Source organism: Hipposideros armiger, unplaced genomic scaffold, assembly GCF_001890085.2.
Source record: "Hipposideros armiger isolate ML-2016 unplaced genomic scaffold, ASM189008v1 scaffold_3, whole genome shotgun sequence".
In the NCBI taxonomy this organism is placed as follows: domain Eukaryota; kingdom Metazoa; phylum Chordata; class Mammalia; order Chiroptera; family Hipposideridae; genus Hipposideros; species Hipposideros armiger.
In genome coordinates this window covers 5,122,382-5,148,292 of record NW_017731353.1, presented here as the reverse complement: position 1 = coordinate 5,148,292, position 25,911 = coordinate 5,122,382, and the positions used below count along the sequence as shown (strand labels likewise).

The following is a 25,911-nucleotide window of genomic DNA, read 5'->3' as shown; positions in this document are numbered from 1 at the left end:
AAGGTCGTGTGGATTTCACAGAAAGAAAGATTGAAACATATTCCCTCATCTCTGACAAACTGGTTCTGTACTAGATGGATATAGTAAAGTGATGCGTGCTTTAGATTTTTAATATCCTCCTTACAATCTTCCCTCCCCCCCCCCAGCTCAGCCCTGTCCTCCTGCTATAGCCGAGTATACCAGAGTCTCGCCAATCTCATTCGATGGTCTGACCAAGTGATGCTGGAAGGCGTGAACTCAGAAGATAAAGAGATGGTGACAACTGTGAAGGGCGTCATCAAGGCTGTGCTGGACGGAGTGAAGGTATGGACGCAGGTCACGACCATCCTAGGCGGGGACTCAGAGCAGTCTCCCTGCTGGGCGTGTATCACACAAGAGCTTGTTCCTAAACGTAAGGCATTAGAATGAAAGTCTCCCAGTGTCTGGTGTTGGTACGCTGCTCTGGCCGATATGACTCCATTCTCTGGTACAAACGGCTCTCTCAGCAATACAAGCCTTTGTACTTGGCCCAATAATTGGCAAAGCTGCCAGACAGTCAGCCTTTACTGGGCATTGTGTGAAATCTGCAGTGAGTATGTTAAACTCTGGCTCTGCGTCCTTGTCAGCTAGACAAAATGCAGCCGAAATGGTTTTTGCATTGACTCTGAGCACAACTCCCAGCTGGTCAGCTCCCACCTTTCTGTATTCTGAAACCTTCTGGGATTCCTGGTAGAAATCAGGATTGAGATGAGTAAGACATGAAACTGTAGTTGAAGTCCCTCACGTGGTCTGTGAATTTACTTCCCAAGGAAGTCAGAGATGACATAGGAGGAAACTGAATCCTAGGTAAGGAGGACGCCCAGGACAGAGAGGGCCTGGAGCTGATGAGAGAAGTCCCAGTGGATGAGGAGCAAGGCAGGAAGAACACGGGGCGTGAGACAGGTGGGCCTGCAGGCCAGGACTGGTGCTGTGCGCAGCAGCCAAGTGGAGTGAGACCTGCCTTCTGCGAGGCCATCTAATGCAGTGGGAAGAGGGCTGGCCTTGGGGCCCGGCTGGGTTAAATCCCACGTTCACCACTTGTCTGTGAACTTGAGCAGCTCAGTCGAGTGCTCTGCACCTTAGTTAGCTCACCTATAAACAAGGTTCAGTGATGGTGCCCTATATCATGGTGTTATAGGGGGGATTAAATTAGTCAGCACAGGCGGAGCTCGGAGAACGCTGCCTGCCTGTCCCATCCTAAGCACTCAGACCTGAGCTGCCGTCCATTATTCTGTGGTTGACACGTGTGCCTGCACAGACCTCTTGGCTTGAAAAAACTGTGTCCTCCTTTCTAGACCTTTCAGTCCAAATGTATAGCTGAGGTACTTAACGCTAGGTCAAAAATCGCTTCTTTCCCACACAGCATGCTGTCAGATTTCTGAAAGCTGCCTCCTGGGATTCACATTCACCACAAGCTCTGGAGAGCACAGTAAAGACCCCCAAAGGGGGTCCTTTTCTCAGAGGGGAGGCTGAGAAAGCATTGCTTACCATTACCACTGCTCCAGCTTGCACTCCTGGCTGGGGAAGTTGGTGGCATGCCATCTCCAGCACCATGTAGGGCTGCTCTGTCTGCTGGGGACTTGGTTCAGTTCATTTAGACAGAGGCTTGACTAGATGACGTCACCATTTCGCCTGATAGCTCCCAGGTTCTCCTTGTTTTCCAGAGTTACTAGGTCCGATGTTACTGTTTTGGCCAGTGAGACTCAAGGGGGTAGCCCAGTGGCTGTCAAGTAAGACCTGATGTCACATTCTGGATTTTGGGGTGCAGTCACATACGTTACCCCGCTCCATCTTCCCAGCTGCTCTCTGAAATCAGCAGGCCAGAATGACCTGACCTGGGTCAGAGACGCGACCTGGGTCACACTTCATCAACAGCCTGTGTGCTTTGGGCTCACCCACTCCCTCCTCTTCCTGTCTGGGCCTCTGGAAATGCCATTACTGAAAGTTGTTATTTTTCAGGTAACATTGTTAAGGTTTCCTCCTACCAAACTGATTATGATGAGATGTTCAAAATAAGTGAGAACGTGCAAAATAGAAGACATAGTTTCGATTTATCACAGCCAGGCCTGCTGGACCCCAGACCCTGCACGCTCACCAGCACCCTCAGCTGCCGCCCACGAGGAGGGGTCAGGGGCAGCCGAGGGACTCGTTGCTCCCACCTCCAAGCCAGCTACTGCTGGCCTCTCTTGCTGTCCGGACTCTTCGGGCTTTAGACACCTTATAAGCCCATGTGGGGTGATGTGACAGCCTCAGTCGTCTGGGAGGGGTGGGGCCGTGCATTCATGAGGGTGTCGTCATCCCACTTAGAGGAGAAATGTTGGCATGGTTCTTTAAACTGACTCACCATCTTTCAAGTAACTCACTCAGTTGTTAAATGGAATTTTTTTTTTGAAGGATTGAAGTGTTTTACAAACAGGATTACTTTGTTTTTGTCCCTGGATGGGTAGTACCATTTATCACTTAAACCCCAACAGAAATGTCACGTCTTAGCTCTGTAACCTTGGGCAAGTGACCTCTCTGAGTTTCAAGTAGGTTTTTTTATGGTTGTTTTTTTTTAAGATTTTTATTGGGGAATTGGGGGATGGGAACAGTGCTGGGGAATTGGGGGAAGGGGAACAGACAAGTTGCTGTCCTTTTGTTCTTCAGTCTAGTTGTGGAGGACGGTGCTTCACTGGCCCAAGTTGGCAACATCATTGCGCTCTTCCCGGGCGAGGCAGATCAGTCACTGGCTTCTGGATGGCCGCTCACACTGGCTGCTGGCTGCTGGCTACACACGGTAGCCCATGGCAACCTACGGCAGCAGGGGCTGCAGCCTACGCCGTCGCCGGCGACTCATGGCAGCCCAGCTCCAGGTTGAGCTGTTGTTCCGCATCTTAGCTGTAGAGGGCAGTGTCACTGGCCTTCATATGTGGGATCCGAACCAGGGCCCTCTGGCGTCCCAAGCCAGCTCTTAACCATCGCACCACTCGGCTGGCCCTCAAGTAGGTTTTTAAATATTTACCCTGAAGATTTGAAGAAAGATTAAGTAAAACAATGTATATCAAATACCTGGTGAGTGCTAGGCGCCCCGTATATGGTGGGTAAGTACTGTGAACTGTAGAAATGTTAATTTCTAGAACAGCTCACATTTACCAACTTGACAGTGACTGTGGCTCTTTTCCATGTAACTTGATAAATCTCAGGTAAAAGGTGAACTTCTGTTATGATCTGCTCTGCTCCAGGCATGTGCCCTTCCAGTGGCAGCCTGGGACTCAGGGATGAGAGTGGCTCCAGGGTGGGGATTGAAAGGCCTTCATTTTCCTGACTCTCTAAGAGCCTCAAGGTCAAACATGTACCCCATTTTGTCTTTTTGAAACTAACACCCAGCTCTGCCTGACTTTACCATTTAAATTCAGCTTTTCTTCTGATCTCAGATGTACCACTTCGTACCCATCTCCCTGGGCTCTGCTCTGCCCTCTTCGCAGACCTTCTCGGGGTCTCCACTCGCAGGCCGAGAGCCTCTCCCTGGCCTCCAGCCACACCCCCCATCCACACACACCTTTTTCTCAATTTAAAAAAAAAAAAGCCTTACGTTGACAGACTTGGGGGGAAACTTGAAATACCTGCAGTGCTGTCATCACCCAGCACTGGGCTCCTGTACCACATTTACTTTGTGTAACAGGAATATTCTGGAAGAAATCTTTTCCTGCCTATGTCAGTTAGGATTAGGTTTAACTGACTTTTAAAATACAGAACTTTATTTCTCTTTCACATATAAGATGCCCCAAGATAGGCAGCCGAGGCTAGTATGACATTGTCACTGAATGGCGAGGGCGTGGTTTTCCCTGTTGCTTGCCTGCCGTCCTTAGCACGTGGATTCCACCTTGTGGTCCCAGGTGGCTGCTCGGTCTCCATCCATTAGGGTTTCTTCAAACCCTTTGCCCATTTTTTAGTTGGGTTATTTGTGGTTTTATTACTGAGTTATAAGTCATCTTGTACGTTTCTCACCACAGACCTGAAATCAGCCATTCCTTTAAGGAGCCCCGGTTCCTTTCAGTGGAAAGTGGTATTTAGAATTCCCACTCCAAGGCTCAAGGTTCCTCACTGCTCCTGGCTGGTTCCATATTTAGTTTTTTAAAACAAGACACTTCTTGAGTTTGTACTAGTACATCCAGTGCACTCAGAACCACCAGGGTTTTTACTTAAACTATTCAAATTTGTATCTTAGCTTTCTTCCTCCCACACTGAAAATCCCGGTTTCAACAGCATCAGCATAACGGCCCACTTGGTTTTTCCCACATTACAAACGCAACGGTCAGAATAACAGCACCAGCTACTTTCGGCAGTGTGGTTATTAAGAAGATATTAAAGAGGTTTCAGAGTAATTTTTGACCCTCGGGTTACCCGGCATTTTGCAGTCATTTCAAGCAGTCCTCTGTGTGGCTGCATGGTTAGACTCATCTTAGTCACCGTGAAGTGGAGTAATTACCACGTGTAGCGGGTTAAATATTCTTGCTTTAAAAAGGAGGAGGAGGAGAGAAAGGAAGTGAGGGGACGAGAAAGGGAGAGAGCAACTGGTTGTGCATAGTAGACGTTTTCCTCTAGGAATCGTGTGGGATATACCCTTGTAAGTCAAAACACCCAGCACACATCTATTTCAGTTTTGTATACATTCAGGGTTTGGGGCTGTTTTTTGTTGTTTTGTGTTTTCAAAGAACAGGGTTTAAAGTAAGATGTCTCTCGTTCCTTCAGTAACCTCTCCCCAAACTATTTTCTGAGCAGTTCATGAAGCATTTTTTCTGGCAAAGGTGTTACCACGAAGACTACACCAAACACTTCCTGCCTTTTCGCTCTCGAGGGTGTCGGGGTGTACAAGCACGTTCTGTCCCAGCCAGGAGCTGGAGCAGAGCATCTGGCTGCCTGCGCCCACGTGTGCGTTCTCGCGCTGGTCGCTCCGTTTAGTGACAAGGTCGAGAGAAGGTCTTTTAGTGAACTGTGAGCTCCTTCGGGGCCTTTTTGGGGTGGCTCCTGCAAGTGTGTATTGCTTGAGTTGTAGCGCCTTGCCCCAACTCCCCAATTTTATTATGTTGGACACAGAGGTGCCCAGTTTTTAAGTTGTGCCCTCCCCCCATACATCCCCAGCCCGGCACTGCCTCTCTGTGGGTCTGTTTGGCGTCCCACTTGGGGGGCACATTTGAGGCCTCCTGTGGCTGCCTTGTGTCTGGGCCTCAGTCTCCAGGAGTCGCTCTGCACCTGTCCAGAGCCTGCCCTGCAGTTTGCCTCTTCATGATTGTGGATGAGAAAGAAGCCACTTCCTCTGTTCTCTCGCTGCCTCTCACCCACTTTGGATGTGGGCAGGGAAGGTCCCTTTTTTTCGCAATAAAAAGTCACACTGTGGCAGGCTACCCATTACAGGAAACTCCCCGCTGGCCTATATTCAGTATCCTGAGTGAAGAACTTGTCTCAGAACAGCTAACTGGTACACGGGCTGTGTCATGGCCACAAGCACGTGTCCCCCTGGGCCCTGGGCCCAGAGACTCACAGGGCCCGAAAGTGGCAGAGGGTGAGCAGGAGCCGCGGGCCGCGGGCTGGGAACAGTGTGCTTCTCAGTTAAAGCGTGTTCTCCCTCTGGGTGAGCCTGGAGGACACCGGCCGCGATGCGGCAGCCTTGGGGACCTTTGTGGCAGGCAGCATGGCAGTGAGCCTCAGCACATTGGTGGTGCCCATGGGTACCTCCCAGGGGCCCCTCTGCCAGGCTGGGGCTTTGTCTTAGAGCCAAGGAAGGAGGTGGGAATGGATGTGGCACCAGAGCTGTACTTTCATTTGTTGAAGGTCATTTAAGGTGGAAGCATCTCTGATCATTTTCAAGAGTAGTAAAATGAACATGGAAATAAGTATTGTGTATTTAGAAAAGTACTTTTCCAAGTACCTTTTGGCTTTTGAAAACTGCTTTGCGGTGAACTGGTGGTTATCTAGCTTATGGTCACTGGCTCTGGACACACCGTCTGGTGCTGTCTTTCTCCGTCTTTTCCTAACCTGTGCCACAGGAGGATTGAAAAGGGCGACATCCCAGGAGCCATGCCCGCAGCGGGAGGAGTCGGTCACCTCTGAAGGAGAGTGGGGTGTTGGCATGGTACCCGGACACGTGCACGTTCTAAGGGTCCCGTTCTGTCTGTGATGCTGAAGGCAGGCTGAGCCCACACCTCCCAGCTGGTCCCTTGGGGCCAGAAACTTGGTGATGGGCACACAAAGCTTCCCGCCTTCACTCCCTTCCAGTCCAGGCCAGCACATTGGTGGAAGAAGAGAGGCTGAGCGTGACGTCATTATGGAATTCCGGTGCCTGCTTGCATGTGCCCCTGTCATTCCATGATGCTTCTGCCATCGTTCGGTAGTGGAGTTCACCCAGCTGCCTCCCCAGAAAGATGACATTCTAATTATAACTGCTCACGAATCAGTAAAGAATTAGTGGAATTTTTTCTTACATCAGTAGATGCACATAGGCAGACTTCTCGCTGTTCCTTTTACCCTGCTTGTGAAGGAGGGTGAGCGTGAAGGTGGGGTTTCCAAGGCGCTCTGCCTGGCCCTCTGACGCCCTCTGAAGCCACGATGCTCTTCTGTGTGACATGCGTTTCTGACAAGCTGCCTCCGCCATCCTCCTCCAGATGGTGGGTGCAGCCTCATACCACCTGCTGTCTCACCGAGTCATGTGGTCTCATCTTCACGCTGCCTCTCATCCCCAGCTAGGTAGCTAGCTGTTCCTGAAATATTTGTGAGATTTTATTTAACTTCTACACTGTGATAACAGGAAAATTCTAACTTTCTTCTGCCAGCACTTGATTCTCCACGTTTCTCTAAGAGTAGGTAGGCATCAGCTGTGAGAGGGGGGTGATGCTGGCTCTGTTATATTAAGTATGCCTTATTTACTGATTTTTTAAATTAGTATTTCAGAAGTAACATACTCGTTGTAGAAATTTTCGAAAAAGCAGAGAAACAAAAACAAGAAAATAAGGAGTGTTTCATAGCCATATTTTTTTCTATACGTGTGTTCTTGGTTTGGTTTTATTTCCAAAACCTATTATATATATACACCAGTATACCTCCTAGCTGTTTTTCCACTTAATGTTGTATTACACTGTCTCTTCATGCTATCCTGTGTTCTTGTTGGGAGTTGGTTTATAACAGCAATATAATGGTCCATTGTTTGGTTCTAGCATATTATGTAATCGGTACCTAGTACTGAATATTTAATTATGGAATAAGGAGTAGTCTAATTTTATTTATTACATATGATGCTGTGATCACCATCCTTTGTGGCTTAATTTTTACAAACACCCATGACGTTTTCCTTGGGCTAAATTATTATTTAAAAATGCAAATATTTAAGGCTTTTGATATATACTGACGAGTCATCCTCTAGAAAAGCTGTCCAAAGCATTATTCCCATCCACCATGTCTGGACGTTTCTATTTTATTACCATCTAAACTGGAGACTAATGATTATTGATTATCGGTGTTTGCATTTGTGGGTTTCTTCTTTGATACTTCTTGCGGGTGTTCATCTTCTTTCTAAACAATCTTTGCTCTTCCTAGGAAGGCCATCTCGTTGCCTTACTGCATCTGTTGTGATTCCTATATGTGGCGTTTTGAGTTTGGGAAGCTTTGCAGGGACACGTCGCTGTGTTGCCCACTTGCATCCATTGCCACCTCCTCTGTAACTTGCTAAATAGACATTCACGCTGAGAGCCTGAACTCAGGCTGCACCACATGTGGGTCCTCCTGAGATGTCCAACAGGAGAGTGGACCTAGAAGTGTGGGTTCCTCCATACAGCGCGGCAGTAAGGAGGACAGACCCCTCGGGTTCACGGAGCTGTGGGTGTTGCGCTGTGTGACAGTAGGTTAGTGGCCTCCTGGATCTGAGGGGGCTGCAGGAAGGGAGGAGCGACTAGGAATGTAGTTTCTTTGGGAGGCGATGAAAAGTCCTAAAATTGGTTGTGTTGATAGCGGCACAACTCTGACCAGACTAAAAGCCACCAAACTGCACACTCTGGATGGCTGGATTTTATGGTGTGTGAATTCGATGTCCAGGAAGCTGTTCAGAGAAAGAAGACGGACACAAAAGCGCACCCTGGCTAGTTCTACTTACGTCAAGTTCTAGGCAAAACCGATGTGAGAAGCACGAGTTAAAAAGTGGGTGGGGCGGGGCAGATGTCTGGAGAGCGGGGAAGTGTCCTGCAGCCTGAGTGGTGCTTCTCGGGGTATATGCAATCATCAGAGCTCATCAGACTGGGGAACATGCATTCTGACTGAAAAAGCACGTGGGCCCTGATACCATCGCCACCGCCGCCGCCTCCTCCTCTTCTATTTGAAAAAATATTTCTGTCATTTCTCTAGTGGGTAATATGCCCTTAACTTTCTGTCCGTTGACAAAGATCCATCCAGTCAGCTCAGGACCCCAGCTGCCGCCACACCCGTAACTGGCTCACTTTCGGAACCCACCCTCCCAGAGCCAGGGGTACACTCAGTGGGCAGCGTCCTGCACGCTGCAGAGAACTGGAGTGCGCTTCCCCCCAAAGCGCCCAGCAGTCTGTTCTACCGGGAATTTCGTTTGTAGTAATGACCTTAGTCATTTTGAGACAGCAGGGTTTGTCATTTCCCTCTTCTGAGAGAAAGTACCTTGATGCATTTGAAACTTGTTGACAGGCTGTGAAGATATTTTTGGAGGGCAGGGACATTTTGGGAAGTCGTACAGATTACCTCAGTGAAATGATACTTACATGGATGGTGTGTGGGAAACCCGTAGACTCAGAACAAGGCTGGAGAGCAGACCGCTGACGCATGCATGTGCACACTCAGCCATGAGGAGCTTTCCTCGTGCCTCATTGCTTTTCTCCTGTGTGGGGTGTAGGAGCTGGTCAGACTCACCATTGAGAAGCAGGGGCACCCGTCTCCAACAAGTCCAGTGAAACCCAGCTCCCCAGCCTGCAAACCCGATGGGTAAGTGCTGATTAAACCCTCCTGTCCCTGCGGTCACGTTGGCTCTGCACTTAAATGGGAACCACTCGGGCAGCCCATGCCAGGTGGCCCATTTGCGGCCCGTAGTCCCTTGTCAGTGAGTTCTGCTCTGCGCCTGTGTTCCCGTCAAGTGTACGTGGCTCGCACACGCTTCGGTATTTCCTGGTCTCGAGGCTCATAGTCGACGCGACTCTTGCTAAGGACGGTGTGGGTGTGCACAGCGACCCAGCTCTGTGCTTCTCCTGACCAGCATCCCTTCTTAATTGGAAAGGACTTTGAAGGTTGAGGTTTGGAGATTTGGCTCAAGGGCATTTGGCCTTATCTACTACAAGCCCCAAGTGCAGATATAAAACAGAAATTTGGAGCAATTTAGAGAGCCTTTAGATCATCTAGTCTAAGGGTTCCTTTTACAGACGAGGAAACGGGGATGTAGTCAGGACTTGGCCCAGCTCCTGCCTTTTGTCGGCGATCAAACCTGACTTGCAACCCCGCCTGTGCCAGAGCATAGGGTGCGTGTCCAGTGCCCTGCCCAGCCCCCCAACCCATCATTTCCTCACCTGGTCACATCCCATCCCTGCTTGTGCTCTGTAACCTTCTGTAACCTGAAGTTCTCTCCAATTCTCAGCCAGTCTGAGCTCCCGCTGACAGATCGAGAGATGGAGATTTTAAACAAGACAGCCGGCATGTCGCCGTCGACCGAGCTACTCCCCGACCCTACTGATGAAGAGGCCGCGCCCCCCAAGCCGCCCTTGCCTGGCATTCGGGTGGTTGATAATAGGTAACTGTCTTTTTCTAGCCCCTCCTCTATTTATGACAGAATTTGACAAACGGATGGGTAGAATGAGCCAAAATGAAGCCGGTGCCATTACGGCGAAAGCTGAGAGCCCAGCCCCTCGCTTGTTAGGGCCCTTGGAGGTTTGACCTCCTCGTGGGGCGCCTGGAGGACCTGCGTCCAGCCCCCGCGCCCTCCCTGGCCACACACTCCCGGAACTCCCAGCCACCGGCCTTTTAGCCTTAGCCAAGCACACACGGGTCCAGGTTATTATGGAAGGAAAAGAAAGGGTTCTTCTGATTTTCATTTTTTTTGGGCACTGATAGGTTTATTTTGGCAGAAGGGGAGTGGGAAGTGTGAAAAGTAGGTGTGAAGTGTCTAATAATGAATAACAAGTAATTCTGTACCCTCATAGCTGTTTAAGGAGTTTTGTTTGGGTTGTTGGTGTGACGGGGTTTCTCCATCTGTTTTCAGTCCCCCACCAGCGTTGCCACCGAAGAAAAGGCAGTCGGCTCCCTCTCCCACCCGAGTGGCCATTGTGGCCCCCATGAGTCGGGCCACCAGCGGCTCCAGTTTGCCTGTTGGCATCAATAGGCAGGTAATGCAGCCCCACCTGGGAAGGCGGGGAGGCTTTGGGGCTGGGAAGTCGGTTCCTTCAGCCCCTGTGTGAGTCAGAGGCTCTCTGCTGGACAGGCTGACGTGTCCTTAGTCATCTCTCTGCAGGACGCGGGAGAAGTTCCCACGTGGGGGTGGGAAGGCTGAGCCCAGGGGCGCCACGCCAGGGCCTGAGCTCAGCTCCAAGGCCCTCCCCGCCGCACACTGCAGCGCTCCCACAGGCTGCTTTCTGAAGTCAGACAGACGCGTGACCGCTTCCGCCAGAGACGTGGGCCTTTCCAGCCCGTCTCCGGGCTGTCAGATTCCCTCCTCTAAGTAAATGGACCAGTTCCCTCTCCTTTGGTCTGCCACCATTTCTCAGAAGTGACTTGGGCTGTTGTTGTTTTTCCACACGAGGATTTTGACGTGGACTGTTACGCGCAGAGGCGCCTGTCAGGAGGCAGCCACTCGTACGGCGGGGAGTCCCCCCGCCTGTCCCCCTGCAGCAGCATCGGCAAGCTCAGCAAGTCGGACGAGCAGCTGTCGTCTCTGGACAGGGACAGCGGGCAGTGCTCCCGGAACACAAGCTGTGAAACACTAGGTGAGCCGCAGGCCTCCTTGTCACCACTGCCTCATCACTCCAGGTGGCTTCTTCAAGGCAGCACTGTGATGCCAGTCACTGGCTGCGTGACCTTGGCCAAGTCATTCAGAACCTGGGCCTCGGTCTCTCTGTGCAGCGAGGATGCCAGTATGTCTCTCTAGGAGGCTGAAACTTTAACTGAAATCACGATGTCAGACCACACAGGAGACACTTAAACGGTAGCTGTTGCTACGGTTAATCTGTCAGTGTGTAACCTGAGTCCCTTTGCCAAAATGAAGGGCCATCTGTGCTTAGAGCTGCAGATGAAGGGGCAAGCCCCTGACAGCTTTGGACAGAGGGCGAAGGCAGGTGAGCAGCACATGCTGAGCCCTCGTGGGTGCTGACCGCCTGCGGTGAAGGCCGGCTGCGAGTTTGAAAGGCAGTTTGGCACCAGCCTTAAAGCAGTGCTGTCCGTGTCCCATGAACCAGATAGTTCACTTCTGTGAGTTTATCTTAAGAACATAATCAGAGATTTATAGCAAGATTTCTGTCCAAGGACGTAAACTCAGCCTTCTTAGGAGTGGTGATAAACTGGAAATAATCTTAACTACCCAGTGGTAGGAAGCCAGACAAATTATGATACGTCCACTTGATGGAATCATATGTAGCTAATAAAAACCAGTGGTGATTTATGGATCAATCAGTGGACAGAATCCTAGAGCACTTACGTAGTATTTTCTCAGTTCGGTTTAAAAACAAAGACTCCTGTTGTGGGGGAGACGACTTTGAAGGAAGTACATCAAATTGTAAACGGAGATTATAGTTAGATTGTGGGACTGCGGATGACTTTTGACATTGTTTGGTTTTTTCCACATTTTCTACAGTGGTCATGTGTTTTCTTTTTAAGAAATTCAAAAAATACAGGAAAGGACAAAGAATAAGATAGCAAGCAGCCAATTGCCACCTGTTTTTATTTTTATAAGCAGGGAGACGAATGAAGAATATCAGTAAAGCAAGGGCCTTCTAGGTGAGACGGGAACACATTTTTGTCACACACACTAACGAACAGAATTGGGCACAGGCAGGCTGGGGGCCGTTTCCTTCTGAAGGGCCTTGTCCCTGATGGTGTGTCTTTCCTGTTGTGCACACAGATCACTATGATCCTGACTACGAATTCCTCCAGCAAGACCTCTCGAACGCAGACCAGATACCTCAGCCAGTGGCCTGTAACCTTAGCCCGCTGCCGGAGTCCTTGGGGGAGTCAGGGTCTCCGTTTCTTGGCCATCCTTTCCAGTTGCCACTTGGCAGCTGTCCCCAGCTGGAGGGGGCCTTGGCCCCGGGGCAGCCGATGGACATGCCGCCTGCCCTCCCCGAGAAGAAGCGCCGGAGCGCAGCCTCCCAGACCGCGGACAGCTCTGGCTGCAGGGTGTCCTACGAGCGGCACCCGTCCCAGTATGACAACATCTCTGAGGACGACCTGCAGACCCCAGCCACGGGCCCGTCCGGCCCCTTCCCACCCTTTGCTGCTATCCTCCCCTTTCAGCAAGGAGGTTCCTCAGCCTCTATTGAATTTGTGGGTGACTTCACTGTTCCCGAATCAACGGGTGACCCAGAAAAACCGCCGCCTCTACCAGAGAAGAAAAACAAACACAGTAAGCTTTTGTTGAGCGGTTGTCATGAAACACGTTTTATAATCTAAAATGGTGGTGTGTTGTATTGAGGCATTAGACCAGAATCAAGCAGTGGCCTCCTAAGTTCACAAAAGACAGGCCCACAGGTATGTCCGTGGACACTTCTGGGAGCTCCGTCTCGCCAGGAGTGGTGACGGGTTTTAAAGCCTGGTCAGCTGACCTCTTCCATGGCCTCTGTTAAATCTCAGGTCTGGTCTCCACAGAGCCCAAGTGTTCGGCCTCTTGTAGATAGGTGGCAGTCAGGTGACCTTCTGGCCTGAACACATGGTGACAAAGGGAAACGAGTGTCATGACATTCAGGACAGTATTACAACGGCATCTGGGGAGAGCACGGCAGATGTGTGAGTCTCAGTAGCATTTACGGCAGCCCCGGATGGGCTCTCTCAGCGCCCCTGAAAGTGTGCTGTTGAGAGAGACCCAGTGCCACTGTCGTCTGTTCGCGGTCACTGAGATGTCACATAATGACTTGGAATCCGAGACGGCCTCAGGATAACTCTTGGGCCAGATATTTTAGTACATGATGTTATGGGGGCCCAGGGGTGGAGCTGACATTTTGGAATTTCGCATTTTGAATATTTTCCAACTGTAAATTTGCCATCAAATTCCAAAGTGGAGTTCTACTGGATAGTTTTTCCTGCTGGCTCCCCAGCTGCTCTGTGCCGCCTGTCTCTCTGCCCCCTGCCCTCTCCCCACTTCACTGGCACAGTTCTGTTTCGATTTTCTTGGGCGGACCTGCTGTCACCATTTGGATGTGTGTGGCCACATCAGCCCCACGGCCCCAGGGTTCCTGGCTTCAGGTGAAGCATCCAGCAGAGAACTTCTCCGAACTTGAAATAGAATCTCCATTCCAAGTTCCCCAGTGAGAACATCTGATTGGCTCTGCCTAGGGCGGGCCACTCTCAAAGAAGGGGAGACCCCGGTTAAACACAGCAGGGATTGCCCCGAGGGCCAGCTGGGTGGGCTTTGCAAGGAGGCAGCTCCCCAGCGCCTACTGCTCCTCATCCTCACTGGGTGTCACCCAGTTTGTATAATGGCCTCGGTGGTGCGGTCCCCCAGCTGGAAGGGAGAGCTGGCTCTGTAAGGCTGATGATGTCATTCCCATCTGTCACATTCGTTGGCTCGTTAGAAAAACCAGGGCGCTTGAGGAGGGAGCTACAAACGGCAGTGCCAGAAATGTCTCCTTCTGTGCCTCTCCCTCTGCATGGGCAAGTGTTTCAAGAGCTGCTGCCCCCCCCGCGCCCCCCCCCTACCCTGACTTGAGCAGCATGCTGCTCTGGGCTCACACCCTTCCCTTCCCTTCCCTTCCCTTCCCTTTCCCCTTCTTTTCCTTTCCTAGGAATCATTTAAACCCAGAACTCAGTGCAAACCGCAGTTGCGAGTGCTGCCTGGCCCAGGAGCCAGGAGCCGCCTCTGCCAGCCTTTAGAACAGGTGGGGGTGGCGGTCCTGCAGGGCTGGAGAGACTGGAAGGAGAGGGAGAGGCGGCCACTGTTTCCTTTGCAGCCTTAAGTCTCCGGGGGCTGAGATGTTTTCTATTAATTTAGCCTTGGTCTCACCCATTGATGTCTGTAGCACTTGTGCCTGCAAACCTTTAAGCCTACTGAGAGCTTACAGTGTCACATGCCCTGGGCTAAAGCGTCACACACCCCATTGTATTTGGTCCTTATTACCTGGCCGGAAAGGTGTCATTCGCTCCCATTTTATAGATGAAGAAACCAGAACTCAAAAAACTCAGCCTTGCCCAAGTTCAAGAAGATGTGGGCTTCAGAGCAGGCTGTGTCCCCAGCGCGGGACCCTGCCACCCATGCTGAGGAGGACGGGAGCTCCCTCCTTTGTTGAGGCCCCATCCAGCTTTCCGTGGTGACCCCCACGCAGCAGGCTGTCTTTTCTGTGCCCTCTGGAAGGACCCCAGGCTTTAGACCCTCCGAGGCTTGGTCCTAATCTCAAGTCCACCCTCGGAGAGTTCCAGCCTGTGACTGTGACCCATGGAAACTCCTCTCAAAGCTGCTTTGAGGGAGAGGAAGGCATAGTCACCACCTTCCATTTGGCAGATGGTGACAAAGCTCATCCGTGCACAGTCCCAGCGGCACAGCTCAGCCTCGTCCTTCAGCTGCTCTGACTCCTGAGGGTCCCCAGCCCCTGGGCCAGACCAGCTTCCTATCCCTGTCTGCCCACAGTCCCGGCCCGTGGGAACAGCAGCCTGCCACGCTGCCCTGGTCTCAGAGCCCGAGTGCTAGCCTGCCTTTGAAATGGGCTGGCCTTCCTCGCTTCCCGAACTTGTGAGTGTCACTGCCATTCCTCTGTGTGGTTAGCCGGCCTCTGCAGGGTAACGTTAGGAAGGCATGTCTTACTGAAGCTTCCCGCTGCAGTTGTGTTCAGTCTTGGGGAACAGTGGGCAGGCCTTTGGGGTCACCCTCTAGCCTTGCAGCTTCCTCCAGACCCCAGTGGTGTCGGGTGTGCAGCATTAGGAAAAGGCCTTGTGGGGCTTGACGGGGACTGCGCGCTGCGTTTTTAGCAGCAGCGGCAGCAGCCAGCTTACAGGGGGACCATCTTTCCTGCCCACCTTTTACAGCCAAGTCCCATCAGTGCTGCTTGCGGGAGCGAAGACATTCTTACTGATTCATTTAAATAGAGAAGGTGACTGAACACTCCTTCAGTGAAGGGTGCCAGGAAGACAGACCTAGAGAAAGGCATTTCCTGTCCACCTTGACCCCAGATGAGGAAGAGAAGGACAAGGTCACATCCCTACCTTTGTGACTGCCACCCGCAGCAGAGTGTCCGTTAGCTTGCTGACTGGTTTGGGTCTCCATTTAAGCCCCCGACTTTGTGGTTGTTTGAAAACACAAAATTAAGCCCCGCATCATGGTCCTTGCCATGTTTCTTGGTGTCCAAATCTCAGCTCCACCAAGCAGGTGCTTATGGCGTTTGTGAGGTGCCCCACAGGCGAAGCACCCACTCAGGATGGTGACTGAGATCCCCGCCATCCCTGTGCCTGCCACACCTGGACCTCAGTTCCTTCGCCTCCAGCCCTGAGCCCCTCCTTTCCAGCTGCCGTCGTCCTTGAACCCCCTCTCCTAGTGTGCGCAGCAGCGTGTCGGTGCTGGGTCACAGGTGGCAGGGGCCAAGCAGCGGCACACACGTGTGTCTAGGAAATGCCCTGACACCTGGGCGCTTCCTCCACTACCTGGAGGAGGGGAAGGTGGTGCAGGATTTCATACCTGCCTTCACCCAGGCGCTGCTGGCAGGAATATCAAGTGCGGATCCACTTTACAAAGGTGCGTGGGGCTTGGAGAGAGAGCTTCTGCCCCAGCCCAACCTTCCCAGCTTCGTAAGTGCACCGGGTGGCAGGGCAGTCAGCTCCAAAGTGTCGCTTCTCCCAGAACCCTCTGCAGGCCTCAGAAGGGCCTGGCTCCACGGCTGGGGCTCGGATCACTAACCTCAAAAGTCAGGATTAAAGTGTGCATGGACGCCCCTGTGTGGGGCTGAGGGCCGCACCTGCCTCTGGGAAGGTGCCTGCAAGGATGAGGTTATGGAGCCGTGGCAGCGAGCTCTTTGTTCTCTGACTTCTCACCTCTGGGGCGGTGAGGTGCCTTTGTGGGTTGCACAGGACAGGGAGCCTGCCCCTGGGCGGACCTCGGGGTGGGGGGGGGGGTACAGGCAGCGCCACCGTGAGACCGCAGCTGGGCATCAGATGGCAGCAGTGGCAAGGGCTGGAGTTTCCGAGAGGAGTTTTAGGGAGGAGAGGATGCATTTATTTGAATTTGAGCACTTTTCTACCCTTTGTCCTTTCCCAAGAGTGTTCCTAGCCCTGTAGCTGGACGCGGGGGACTGAGTGTGGACACTGTTTCTTGCATACCCAGTGGTACAAGCCCCACCTCAGGGCCTTAGCCAGTCACCAGGTAGGGACAGGTGCTGAGGGACACGTGTTCCATTCATTCATTCATTCTACAAACATTTGCGGCCGCCTACTGTGTGTCAGGCACCAGTGACTCAGCAGTGGACCGGACACGTGCCTGCCCACCTGGAGCTTCGACTCTTGAGTGAGAGGTGGCACATCCTGTTGCATCTGCTTTAAAAATATGCCCTGAACCAGACCGCTCTCACCCCCTCCACCCACCCCACGGCTGCGCCACGCACACCCCACGGAAACCCTTCTGTGGGTTCCCGCCCACTCAGCATCAGGCCGCCTTCCTGGCCCCATTCACACAGCCCTGCGCCCCCTCCCGGGTAAGCGCCTCGCCGCCTTCTCTCCCGTGGCCAGCTGTGCTCTGCCCCCCTTGGGCCTTTGCCTGGCCTGTAGCCTCGGTATGGAAGACTTCCCCACTCTCACATAGCTCATCCAGCACCCCGTTGCCACCCCACTTCACTGTTCCCCACGGGATGTTTCTCCCCCAGTGTTCACCCTACCCCAGTCTGTTTTCTGTCAGGGAAGGCAGGCTGAGCCCCACATGGCAGAGAATTTGTTTTGCTGGCCTCTGTGTAGTCCCAGCACCTGGGTCAGCGCCTAACACATAGTAGGTGCTCAGGAAAAATTAGATTGGTAGAAAAAGCCCCCAGAGAGCTGCTGACCCACTGTGGGAGAGCTAAGAAGGAAATGAATGAGGGGCAGGTTGGGGAGCCTGAGCCACCTGGGAGGGAAAGAGGGGGGCTCAGTAGGTGGGGGAAGTGCAGGCAACAGCGTGTACAGGAATCCCTGAGGGCAGTCCAGGAACTGAAAGAAGCCGGGGGCTGAGCAGGGGCTGAGTGAGAGGAACTGGAAGCGGTGCCACCCCGTGAGCACAGAGTCCGTTCCCGAGTGTGCCTGGAAACCCCTGAGGGATTTTCAGCAAGGGGGTGAAATGCCTCAGTATGCTTTTGTAAAAATAGACTTTATTTGTTAGAGGAGTTTGAGGTTCACAGCAACGCTGAGTGGAAAGTACAGTTTTTCTGTATATCCCTGCCCCCCACGCACACGCATGGCCTCCCCACTGCCACCATGTCCACCAGAGTGCCACGTCTTCTCCAGTCAGTGACCTTGCACCGACACTTCATTGTCACCGAGTCCATAGTTGACAGGGCCCACTCTTGGTGCTGTGCGCTCTCCGGTGCGGGGTCACACAGTGGTTTCTCGGCCTGCTGGGCTGCTGGGGGGAGAAGGGTGGGGGTGTCCCCACGAAGCAGAGCACCAGGGGCCGCCACCGCCCTCTCTGTTCCGCAGTGCTGGCCTACATGCAGCTGCTCGAGGACTACTCGGAGCCGCAGCCCTCCGTGTTCTACCAGACGCCGCAGAGCGAGCACATCTACCAGCAGAAGAACAAGCTCCTGATGGAGGTGTACGGCTTCAACGACTCCTTCAGCAGTGGGGACGCCCCCCAGGAGCTGGCGCCGCCCCCCGCCCTGCCCCCCAAGCAGCGGCAGCTGGTAAGCCGCCCCGCCCAGGCCGCTGACCGCTGACCAGCACTCCCATCCTGATGGGCCTTTAGGAACCCAGCACCTCCTCCCCCAGGCCAGGGCCCCACACTGCTGGTGAACTCGCCACATCCCACGTGGGTGCTTCCGCTTCCCCCATCAGACAGGCTCCCGTGCAGCCAGCCTCCTGCTCTGCCATCCCCCCAACCCAAGGGGCGGTGGCGCCTTGCGTTTCCCAAGCAGCCCCGTGCAGCTGGGACTGGCTTGTACTCAGAATGTTTGCTTTCTCTGCTGACAGTCGCTTCATTTTTTTCTCTCTCTCTCCTCTGGCTCCACTATAGACCTCCCAGAAAGGAGAGACTCAATCAAACACAGGGCATGGTCTGTGTAGGGCCATCTGTGGACTTGATTTACATAATGGGCCTGACTATATAGCGTGACTTACATCCACCCTGACCAGGGATGCCCCAGTGAAAACAAGCTCTATTGAGGCAGGATGGCTTTAAACAGAGCTGCTTTGTATTTCGTGCATGGCACCCTTCCGCCTCTAAAAAACACCTCCTGAGGCAGGACTCCATGTAGGTAAAGCGGCTCAAGTCAGCACGGGGCAGGCCGTCCTGCCTGGCAACCTGTGAGATTCTGGGGCCTCGCGGGAGGGCACACCAGGGGCGCCTGTGAAGGGGCGCCTCTAAACCTTTTCCTCTCTGCTACCAGCTTACTACCCAAGTGGATTCTGCCCAGGCTTTAGAGCCCAAGCATCCCATCCAGACATGCTCCCTGGGAAGAGTCCACCCCAAAGGGGAAGGCGTTTTCAGAGCTGCATATGCTGTTTTGCTCATATGCTGGCCAGTCTGGTAGCGTTTTAACCAAAGAGGAGACCCATGTGGTAGCTGGGCCATCTTTTATCCATTGCGAGAGGACATGAAGGTGCTGCCCTGACTTTTCTGGGACACAGCTGCCAGCTGGAGGACAAAGGTCCCTGGGTTACTCGGTGCAGCCACCTGGGTCTCGGCAATCCTGGGATTGGGCCCTGAGCCCTCCTGCAATCCATGAGCACGGGTTGACGGGGCAGAACTGCCGCCAACCGCTTGGGAGACAGCCTGTCTCGTGGAGGAAAGGCCGAGCTTGGAGCTGAGGGTCCTGGGTTCCAATGCTGCCGTTCACTAGCCGTGTCTCACGAATGACACTTGGTCTCGGTTCTTCACCTGCCCTGAATATGACTATAAATTGCTCTGAAAATATTTCAGAAAGAGATTTTTACCACGAAAATATAAGTGCCTGCCCCAGGGACCCCCTAACCTAAACTGTTTGGTTAAACAGCTGAACCAGATTTTGTTGAGATTTGAAATGTTCTCCTCGCCTCCTGCGGGTGTCCACAGGTACCCACTGGCCGTCCTTGGGCATCTTGCCAGTACCAAGGAGCCCACAGGCCTCCACGTGTTTGGGGACAGATCCCTAATGAGCATGCTTGGAGCCAGGCTGCCTGAGGGAGCTCCCTGGACCTTGTACCATGCTGGCGGGGCAGTGGTGAGGGGACCCCAGGAAGAGGCCCAGCTGGGGCCCTGCAAGCTAGGCAGACACCCTACAGAGCATATCCCCTTGTGAGCACTGGGGCTTCCCTGTGGTTTCACACCACAGCCCCCATCACCCCCATTTTCAGTAAACTGAGGCTGAGAGAGCCAGAGAGACTTCCTCAAAGCCCTCTACCAGAGTGGAAGATTCGGGGGTAAAGCCCAAGTATGACTGTAGCCCAGGATCACCATGTGATAAGCCTGTGCTGGCTGCGTGGCACACCCACTCAAATGCAGGCGCGGGAAGTGTCATTCCATTTTACCAACAGAAATGGGAGTAATAAATAATTGCTCATGCTGTTGGCCCGTGTACACCATGGAAGGCACGGTTCTAAGTGCTTTGCAAGTAGATAGCCCTGTACATACAATGTTACCCCACGTTAGAGATGAAAGATCTTAGGCCCACAGAGCGTCATGTAATGCCCAAGGTCAAACAGGTCACAAGTGGGAGGGCCCCGATTCAAACCCAGGCAGCCTGGCTTCTGGTCTGCACTCTGCTGCTGCATGAGTAACTACAAGGTGTGATCAAAAACTACAGTGAATGTTTAAACTAAAAAAACTTACTACAGTAAAAGACACATTGCCATTAATCCCCCTCGCTTCGAACACCCTATTTCATCGTTCTTGCCGCTTTCTGAAGCAGTTCTGGAAGTCCTCTTTCATGAGTGTCTTTAGTTGCACTGTCATGGCTGCCTCAATGTCCTGAATCGATTAAAACATTTACCTTTCATGGTTATTTTGACTTGGAAAGAGCCAGACATCACACGGCTCCAGATCTGGTGAATAAGGTGGATGAGGACACATCGTCATGTTTTTTTTATTTGACAGAAATTGCTGTACCAGAGGCGATGTGTGACACGGAGGCTTTCCGTTGTGATCACAAAATACAGTGAATGCTGCTGCTGAGTGCTATCCAACGGAAAGGCAGGGATCTTCAATACAGGAAGCGACACATCGAACCTTAGTAACAGTGTGTGACAAGTTTCATCTTGTTCAGTGCAGTCAGTCGGGTGTGAGCTATGGTTGAGAGAAGGTGTGTTTTAAAGTGTGCCGTAAATCATCCTCCATCATGACAACGCTCTGTGTCACACATCGCTTCTGGTATACGGCAATTCCTGTCAATTATAAACATGACGGTGTGTCCTCATCCACCTTATTCACCGGATCTGGCACCGTGCGAATTCTGGCTCTTCCCCAAAGTCAGAATGATTCAGGACATCGAGGCAGCCATGACAGCACAACTAGACACTCACAAGAGGACTTCCAGAACTGCTTCAGAAAGTGACAAGAACAATGGGATAAGTGTGTTCGAAGCGAGGAGGGGTATTTTGAGGGGGACTAATGGTGATGTGTCTTTTACTGTAATAAATTTTTTTATACTTAAACATTCACCGTATTGTTTGATCCCACCCCGTACATGGTCTGCACCCCTAGAGGAGGAACCTGAGGCCCTAAATAAGTGGAAAGGCCGGGGCTCAAACTCGGCCTCCTGCCACCTCACCACCACTTCCTGTGGACACAATTTGTATGGAAGTGAGCTTTAAATGTATCATGGGGAAGTGAAGGAGGGCCCCTCTCATCCAGGCAGCCTTCAGCAGGCATGTGTGACCCCTGACCTGGGCCCAGAAGCCACCCCTCCCCAGGATGTCCGGCAGACTCGCTAGCAGCCCGCTCAGCCTTCGCGCGTACACGCCTGACTGTTCTCTGCTTTTCTCCCTCCTGCCCTGTCTTCTCTCTCATTCCTCTGTCCAGCAGGCCTCCTGTGCTGCTGCTTCCTTCTCCTCTGTCTCCTACTGTGTCCAGCAAACTAAAGTGGCCTTCACCCCCGAGGACGGCAGTGCCACTCAGGGCATCAGTGTGTCCGTCTCTAACTCCTTTCTCAGCCGGCATGGCAACTTACCTGTGCCCGCGGTGAGTCAGTCGCTCCCTGCTGCTCCTTCCGTGCAAACTGGTGAACGCCACCTTCCATGTGTAGCCTGTGGGTCCCAGCGTGTGTGCTGTTGCCATGGCTGGACCTGCCCTTGTGCAGATCCCTGCACTGGATGGGAACGGTATGCGGGTTGCTCTCTGTGGCCTTAAGAACTGTGTGCATTGGGGGGGGGGGGGGGAACATCAGTGGCCACACTTGGAGCGTTCTCACTCAGGTGCAAACTGGCAGAGGTTTTGGCCTGTGTATTCTGGTTTATTCTTGGGTCTGGGGTCAGCCTGTTGAAGTGTTCTGTGGTTAAAAAGGGATATTTCTCACGTAGGAAGCAAGGCATGGAGAGTAGGCTCTTCCGGGGCAGGATGAGTTGGAGTTGGAGGGTTTTTGCTGTGTAACAAACCACCCCAAAACTTAATGGCTTAAAACCACAGTGACCGTTTGTTGTTGCTTAGGACACAGGTTAGCAGGGTGATTGTGCTGACCTGGCCCAGGCGTAGCTGGTTGTGGCTGGAGTCGCTAGCATCTCTGGCACCTCAGCTGGGACAATCGGGCTGATTTGGCCCAGACCCACGTGCTCCATCCACCTCCATCAGGCCAGCCTGGGCCTGTTCACAAGGCAGCTGGCAGGGTTCCAAGGAAACAAATGGAAGCATGCAAGGTATCCGAAGGCCTCAGCTCAGAATCAGCCTCCGTCACCTCCATTGCATTCTCAAGGTTAAACCACAAGGCCAGCTCAGATCCTGTGTGAATAGAGGGTACGCTCTGCCCCTTGGTGGGAGCTGCTGCTAAATCTCATGGCAGGGGGACTTAGATGCAGGAGGGGGGCCGTTGTAGCCATTTCTGTAAGCAGTTCCCTTCAGAAACATAGGGGAGGGGACACTGACACTTCAGGAGGCACAGTGTCTGTCAGTTATCCTTCGCTGGAATCTGCATCGGTCCAAACACCGGAACAGCCACCATTGCCCTTGAATCTGTGAAAATGAAACAGCAGCGGGGCCACGTTTAGGTTCCCCTTAGAATTGGTTTGTCCTTCATGAGTCGCGTATCCCTCAGCCTGTTTCTTTCCTTCGGGATGACACCTACTTGCCTCTTGCTTTGTGAGCGTCAGTGAGGATTGAGTGAAATCATAGGAAGTTGCCTGGCGCATAATAAGCTCAGTAGGTTGCCGCTGCGGCTCTGAGTCTGGAGCTTGGTCTTGGTTCTGTTCTAATTCGGTACGTGAGAGCTTGGGCAGGTGGCTTCACTTGTTGGACCTCCCTTTCCTCTCTCAACTGATGAGGTGGCCCTGGTGACTTACCGAGACCTACCTGTCCAAGCTCAGGGTCCCGGCATGGTCGCGTTGTTTCCATTTTTGGGAACCACCCCGTGGCCAGGTTCAGATGGTCCTGCTGTTGTGAGGACCTTGGGGTGTAGTCTTCCTTTGGCTGCCAGCGCCCTCAGCACCCCTGTGCTGCTCTAGGAAGGCTGGACACCCACCCCTCTTGCCGCCCTTCCCGGCCCCGGCACACAGACCCCTCTGTGTCCTCAGCAGGCGCTTCTGGCAGGCTCCTTTCCCAAATCATGAAAACTTGGCCTTCAGACAGTCCTAGCTCTTGACTGTATTCTTTGCCTCTATGAACAGAAAGTAAATGTGCATTATCTTAAGAGTGTCTACAGTATCCCTTTTGAGCAGTTTGGGGTTACAGGACTGTCAGTGAACTAGACTGTGTGTGCCACAGAATTCAAACTTGAGAGCATTTAAATTAAGTTTGGGTAAGAAAATGTCAGAGGGACAGAGGGAGTCTGGCATCGGAAATACTGCCTTCTCGGCACCAGCTCCACAGAGGAGCCCAAGGGGACGTGCTTTGTTTCATTAAAGGAAAAGCCCCCACGGCCTCCAGACCCATTAGCAACATTTGACATCTGATATGCTGAAACCGGAGAAGTGATTTGCTTCTCACGTGGCCTCTGCTTCTTTCTAAGATGAGCCCTGCGGAGGGTGATGCTTTGCTATCAGAGCAGCTTTTATTCTCGAATTTCTTCACTGCATCATTCTGGGGCCTGTCATCAGTCCGGCGTAGAATTCCGAAAGGGTGCCTCTTAGGATACAGAGTTGTCACACCTCAGACTGTTCTAGGCCCGGTGACCTGTTACTTCTACCGGAAGACACTAACCATCGAAAGGCACTCCACCAAAGGAATTCGTAGAGCAGTAAACCAGAATTGACAGATGTAAATTCAAGTGCTGAAATGCTTTCTCGTTCACTGCCCACTGCCCCTGGAATAGCTCCGTCCAGCAGGCAAGGGCCTCTGCTAGTGCGGCGCAGGCAGCAAGAAGGATCCGGAGCCCACAGCGCGGCCTCAGCACCCGGAGCAAATAAGAGCATAAAGGAGACTCGCGCTAAGGCGCAGTGGCGTGAGAGTCACCAATGGGCAGAGGCGCCATGACAGGGTCGGACGAGCTTCGTGGCGCAGGTAGCACTTGAGCTGTGGCTTAAGGACAGTTAGGATGTCAGGGAAAGCGAGTCAAAAGATGTCTGACACCAAGGGACCTGCCTGAGGACAGGGCTGGGATGCCTCGCAGGCATTCGGGACGGGTCGCCTCTATGTTAGCGCAGGCAGCTGAAGGACAGGGACAGCAGCCACCCCTCCCACGTGTCCTCAGTCTCCTATACCTGAACGGAGACATGTGCTTCCTGAGCGCAGCGCTCAGGCCAGGGCTTTCGCTGTCCCCACTGCCTGCTGCTTGTCCCCGGCCATCTCTGCTCCTGTTCCTGGGCGCTGCCCCCTCTTCTTGGCAGACTTCTGCTGGGCCTTCTCGTCCCATGGCGGTGTTAGGCCCAGTCCAGAGGTGTCCTCTCCTTGGCATGTGCCGCAATCCTAGGAGACGTGAACATCTGGCCCCTGGGGCATGAAAACCAGTTGGCTAGGACAAGGTTTTTGGGGAAATGGTGAGTGACTAAGGCAGCAAAGATGTGGAGAGCTGGGTGCGACCTCCCCTGGGGCCAGGAGGCAGCTCCAGGGTTCTGTTCTGATTCCGCTGGGCCTCAGTGTACCTGCCCCATGGGGCCCTGGCGGGTGTTTGAGGGATGGGCCCTCCTGCACACAGCTCCCCAACATGCTGCTGGGGTCCCCCTTCCTGTCGCCAACTCGCCCTGAGTTACTTGTGCCCCATGGGCTGCCTGCCCCGGTCCCTCCGTCGTCAGCGTTTCTTCTTTCTACACCGAGTCCCCCACGTGCTGCCTGCTTCTCACAGCCCTTCTCTCGCTAGCGTTTTCTCTGGTTCTGAACCCTGGCAGACACATCTGTAAACGTTAGAAGTTGCACTGGGCCCCTTTCATTTGCCCCTGGCCAGGGTGGTGTTGAGAATCTCTCAGTAACCATTAGGGTTGCCGGGGCCTCTCCAGCATCACACTTTGGATGTTAGAAACCCCACCTGCCTCCATCCCGAAGCTGTTCCCTGGTGTGTCCTTCCTCTGCCAATGCAAGTTTCGGATGTTCACCACCGCCCAGCAGTCTGGGGAGATGCTGGAAACCTGCTGAAATCCTTCTTGCCCGTCTTGGTTCCCCTTGGGCGTGAAACCCAGGATGCGCCTGGGTGTGTAAAGGTGCTGCCAGGGCCAGGCCTGGAGAAGAGCTTGAGAAATAGCCACGGCTGCCATTTGTTTAAAAAAACGTTTAGGGTAAGAAAATCAAGGGCGTGACATCTCGAATTATTATGACATCTTAGTTAGGAGAGAGGGACCTGTAGAAGGGACCCTAGGGGGACACGGCTGGTGTCCCATCCTGGGCATGGCGCTTCTCTGAGATGTTGGACGCTGGCTGTCATCTGTGAACACATAGGCCGTCAGTGGGGGGCCTGCACCTCTAGGCGCTAGGTGTCCCTGCCACTCTGTCCCCTCACACAGCCCCCGAGGCTCCACTAGTGCACCTGTCACTCGAGCTCCTCCTGGCCGCCAGCCAGCCCTGGGCAGTCACCCAGCAGCCACCAGCGACACTGGGCACTGACTGGTCTGAGGGCCAGACAGGAAAGGGGGAGGGGAAGGAGGCGGAAAGGAGAGATGCTGGACTTGGGGAGGAGGGCGTGGCCGCGGGGAAGTGGGCGCCTCGAGGGCACGCCGGCTGCTCAGCACAGCGCAGTGTGTGTCCACCCGTAGAAAACAGGCTCCCCCGTCCTGTCTGTACCTAGTTTCTTCTGATGTCATCTTATCTTCACTGGCTTCCTGCCCTAGTTAGACCTAACGCACTGTGAGAGAGGAGAGGCAGGGAAGTGTCCATGGGCCGTGCTGCTGGCCCGGGGCTGGGGGCTTCTCCGGGCCGCATCTCTGCTGGCGGGGCTGGGCTGCCATCGAGGGTGGAAGCCTCTGAGGGCCCCTCCAGTGCGCTGCTGACGTTCCTCCTTGGCC

At 53.2% G+C, this 25,911-nt stretch overlaps 1 protein-coding gene across 12 annotated transcripts in view; it reads left to right on the top strand.

The window, feature by feature from the left end:
• RAPGEF1 (Rap guanine nucleotide exchange factor 1) overlaps positions 1-25,911 on the top strand; it is a 132,797-nt gene that overhangs the window by 77,616 nt on the left and 29,270 nt on the right. For 7 of the 12 annotated variants that reach the window (XM_019638849.1, XM_019638820.1, XM_019638839.1 and 4 more), the window contains 8 exons: positions 147-303; positions 8,903-8,991; positions 9,635-9,787; positions 10,256-10,379; positions 10,793-10,976; positions 12,107-12,607; positions 17,842-18,044; positions 21,356-21,514. In XM_019638849.1, coding sequence (XP_019494394.1) covers positions 147-303; positions 8,903-8,991; positions 9,635-9,787; positions 10,256-10,379; positions 10,793-10,976; positions 12,107-12,607; positions 17,842-18,044; positions 21,356-21,514 — 1,570 coding nt within the window. The remainder of the gene's footprint in view (positions 1-146; positions 304-8,902; positions 8,992-9,634; positions 9,788-10,255; positions 10,380-10,792; positions 10,977-12,106; positions 12,608-17,841; positions 18,045-21,355; positions 21,515-25,911) is intronic. The other 5 variants (XM_019638909.1, XM_019638895.1, XM_019638901.1 and 2 more) reach the window with 2 other exon arrangements.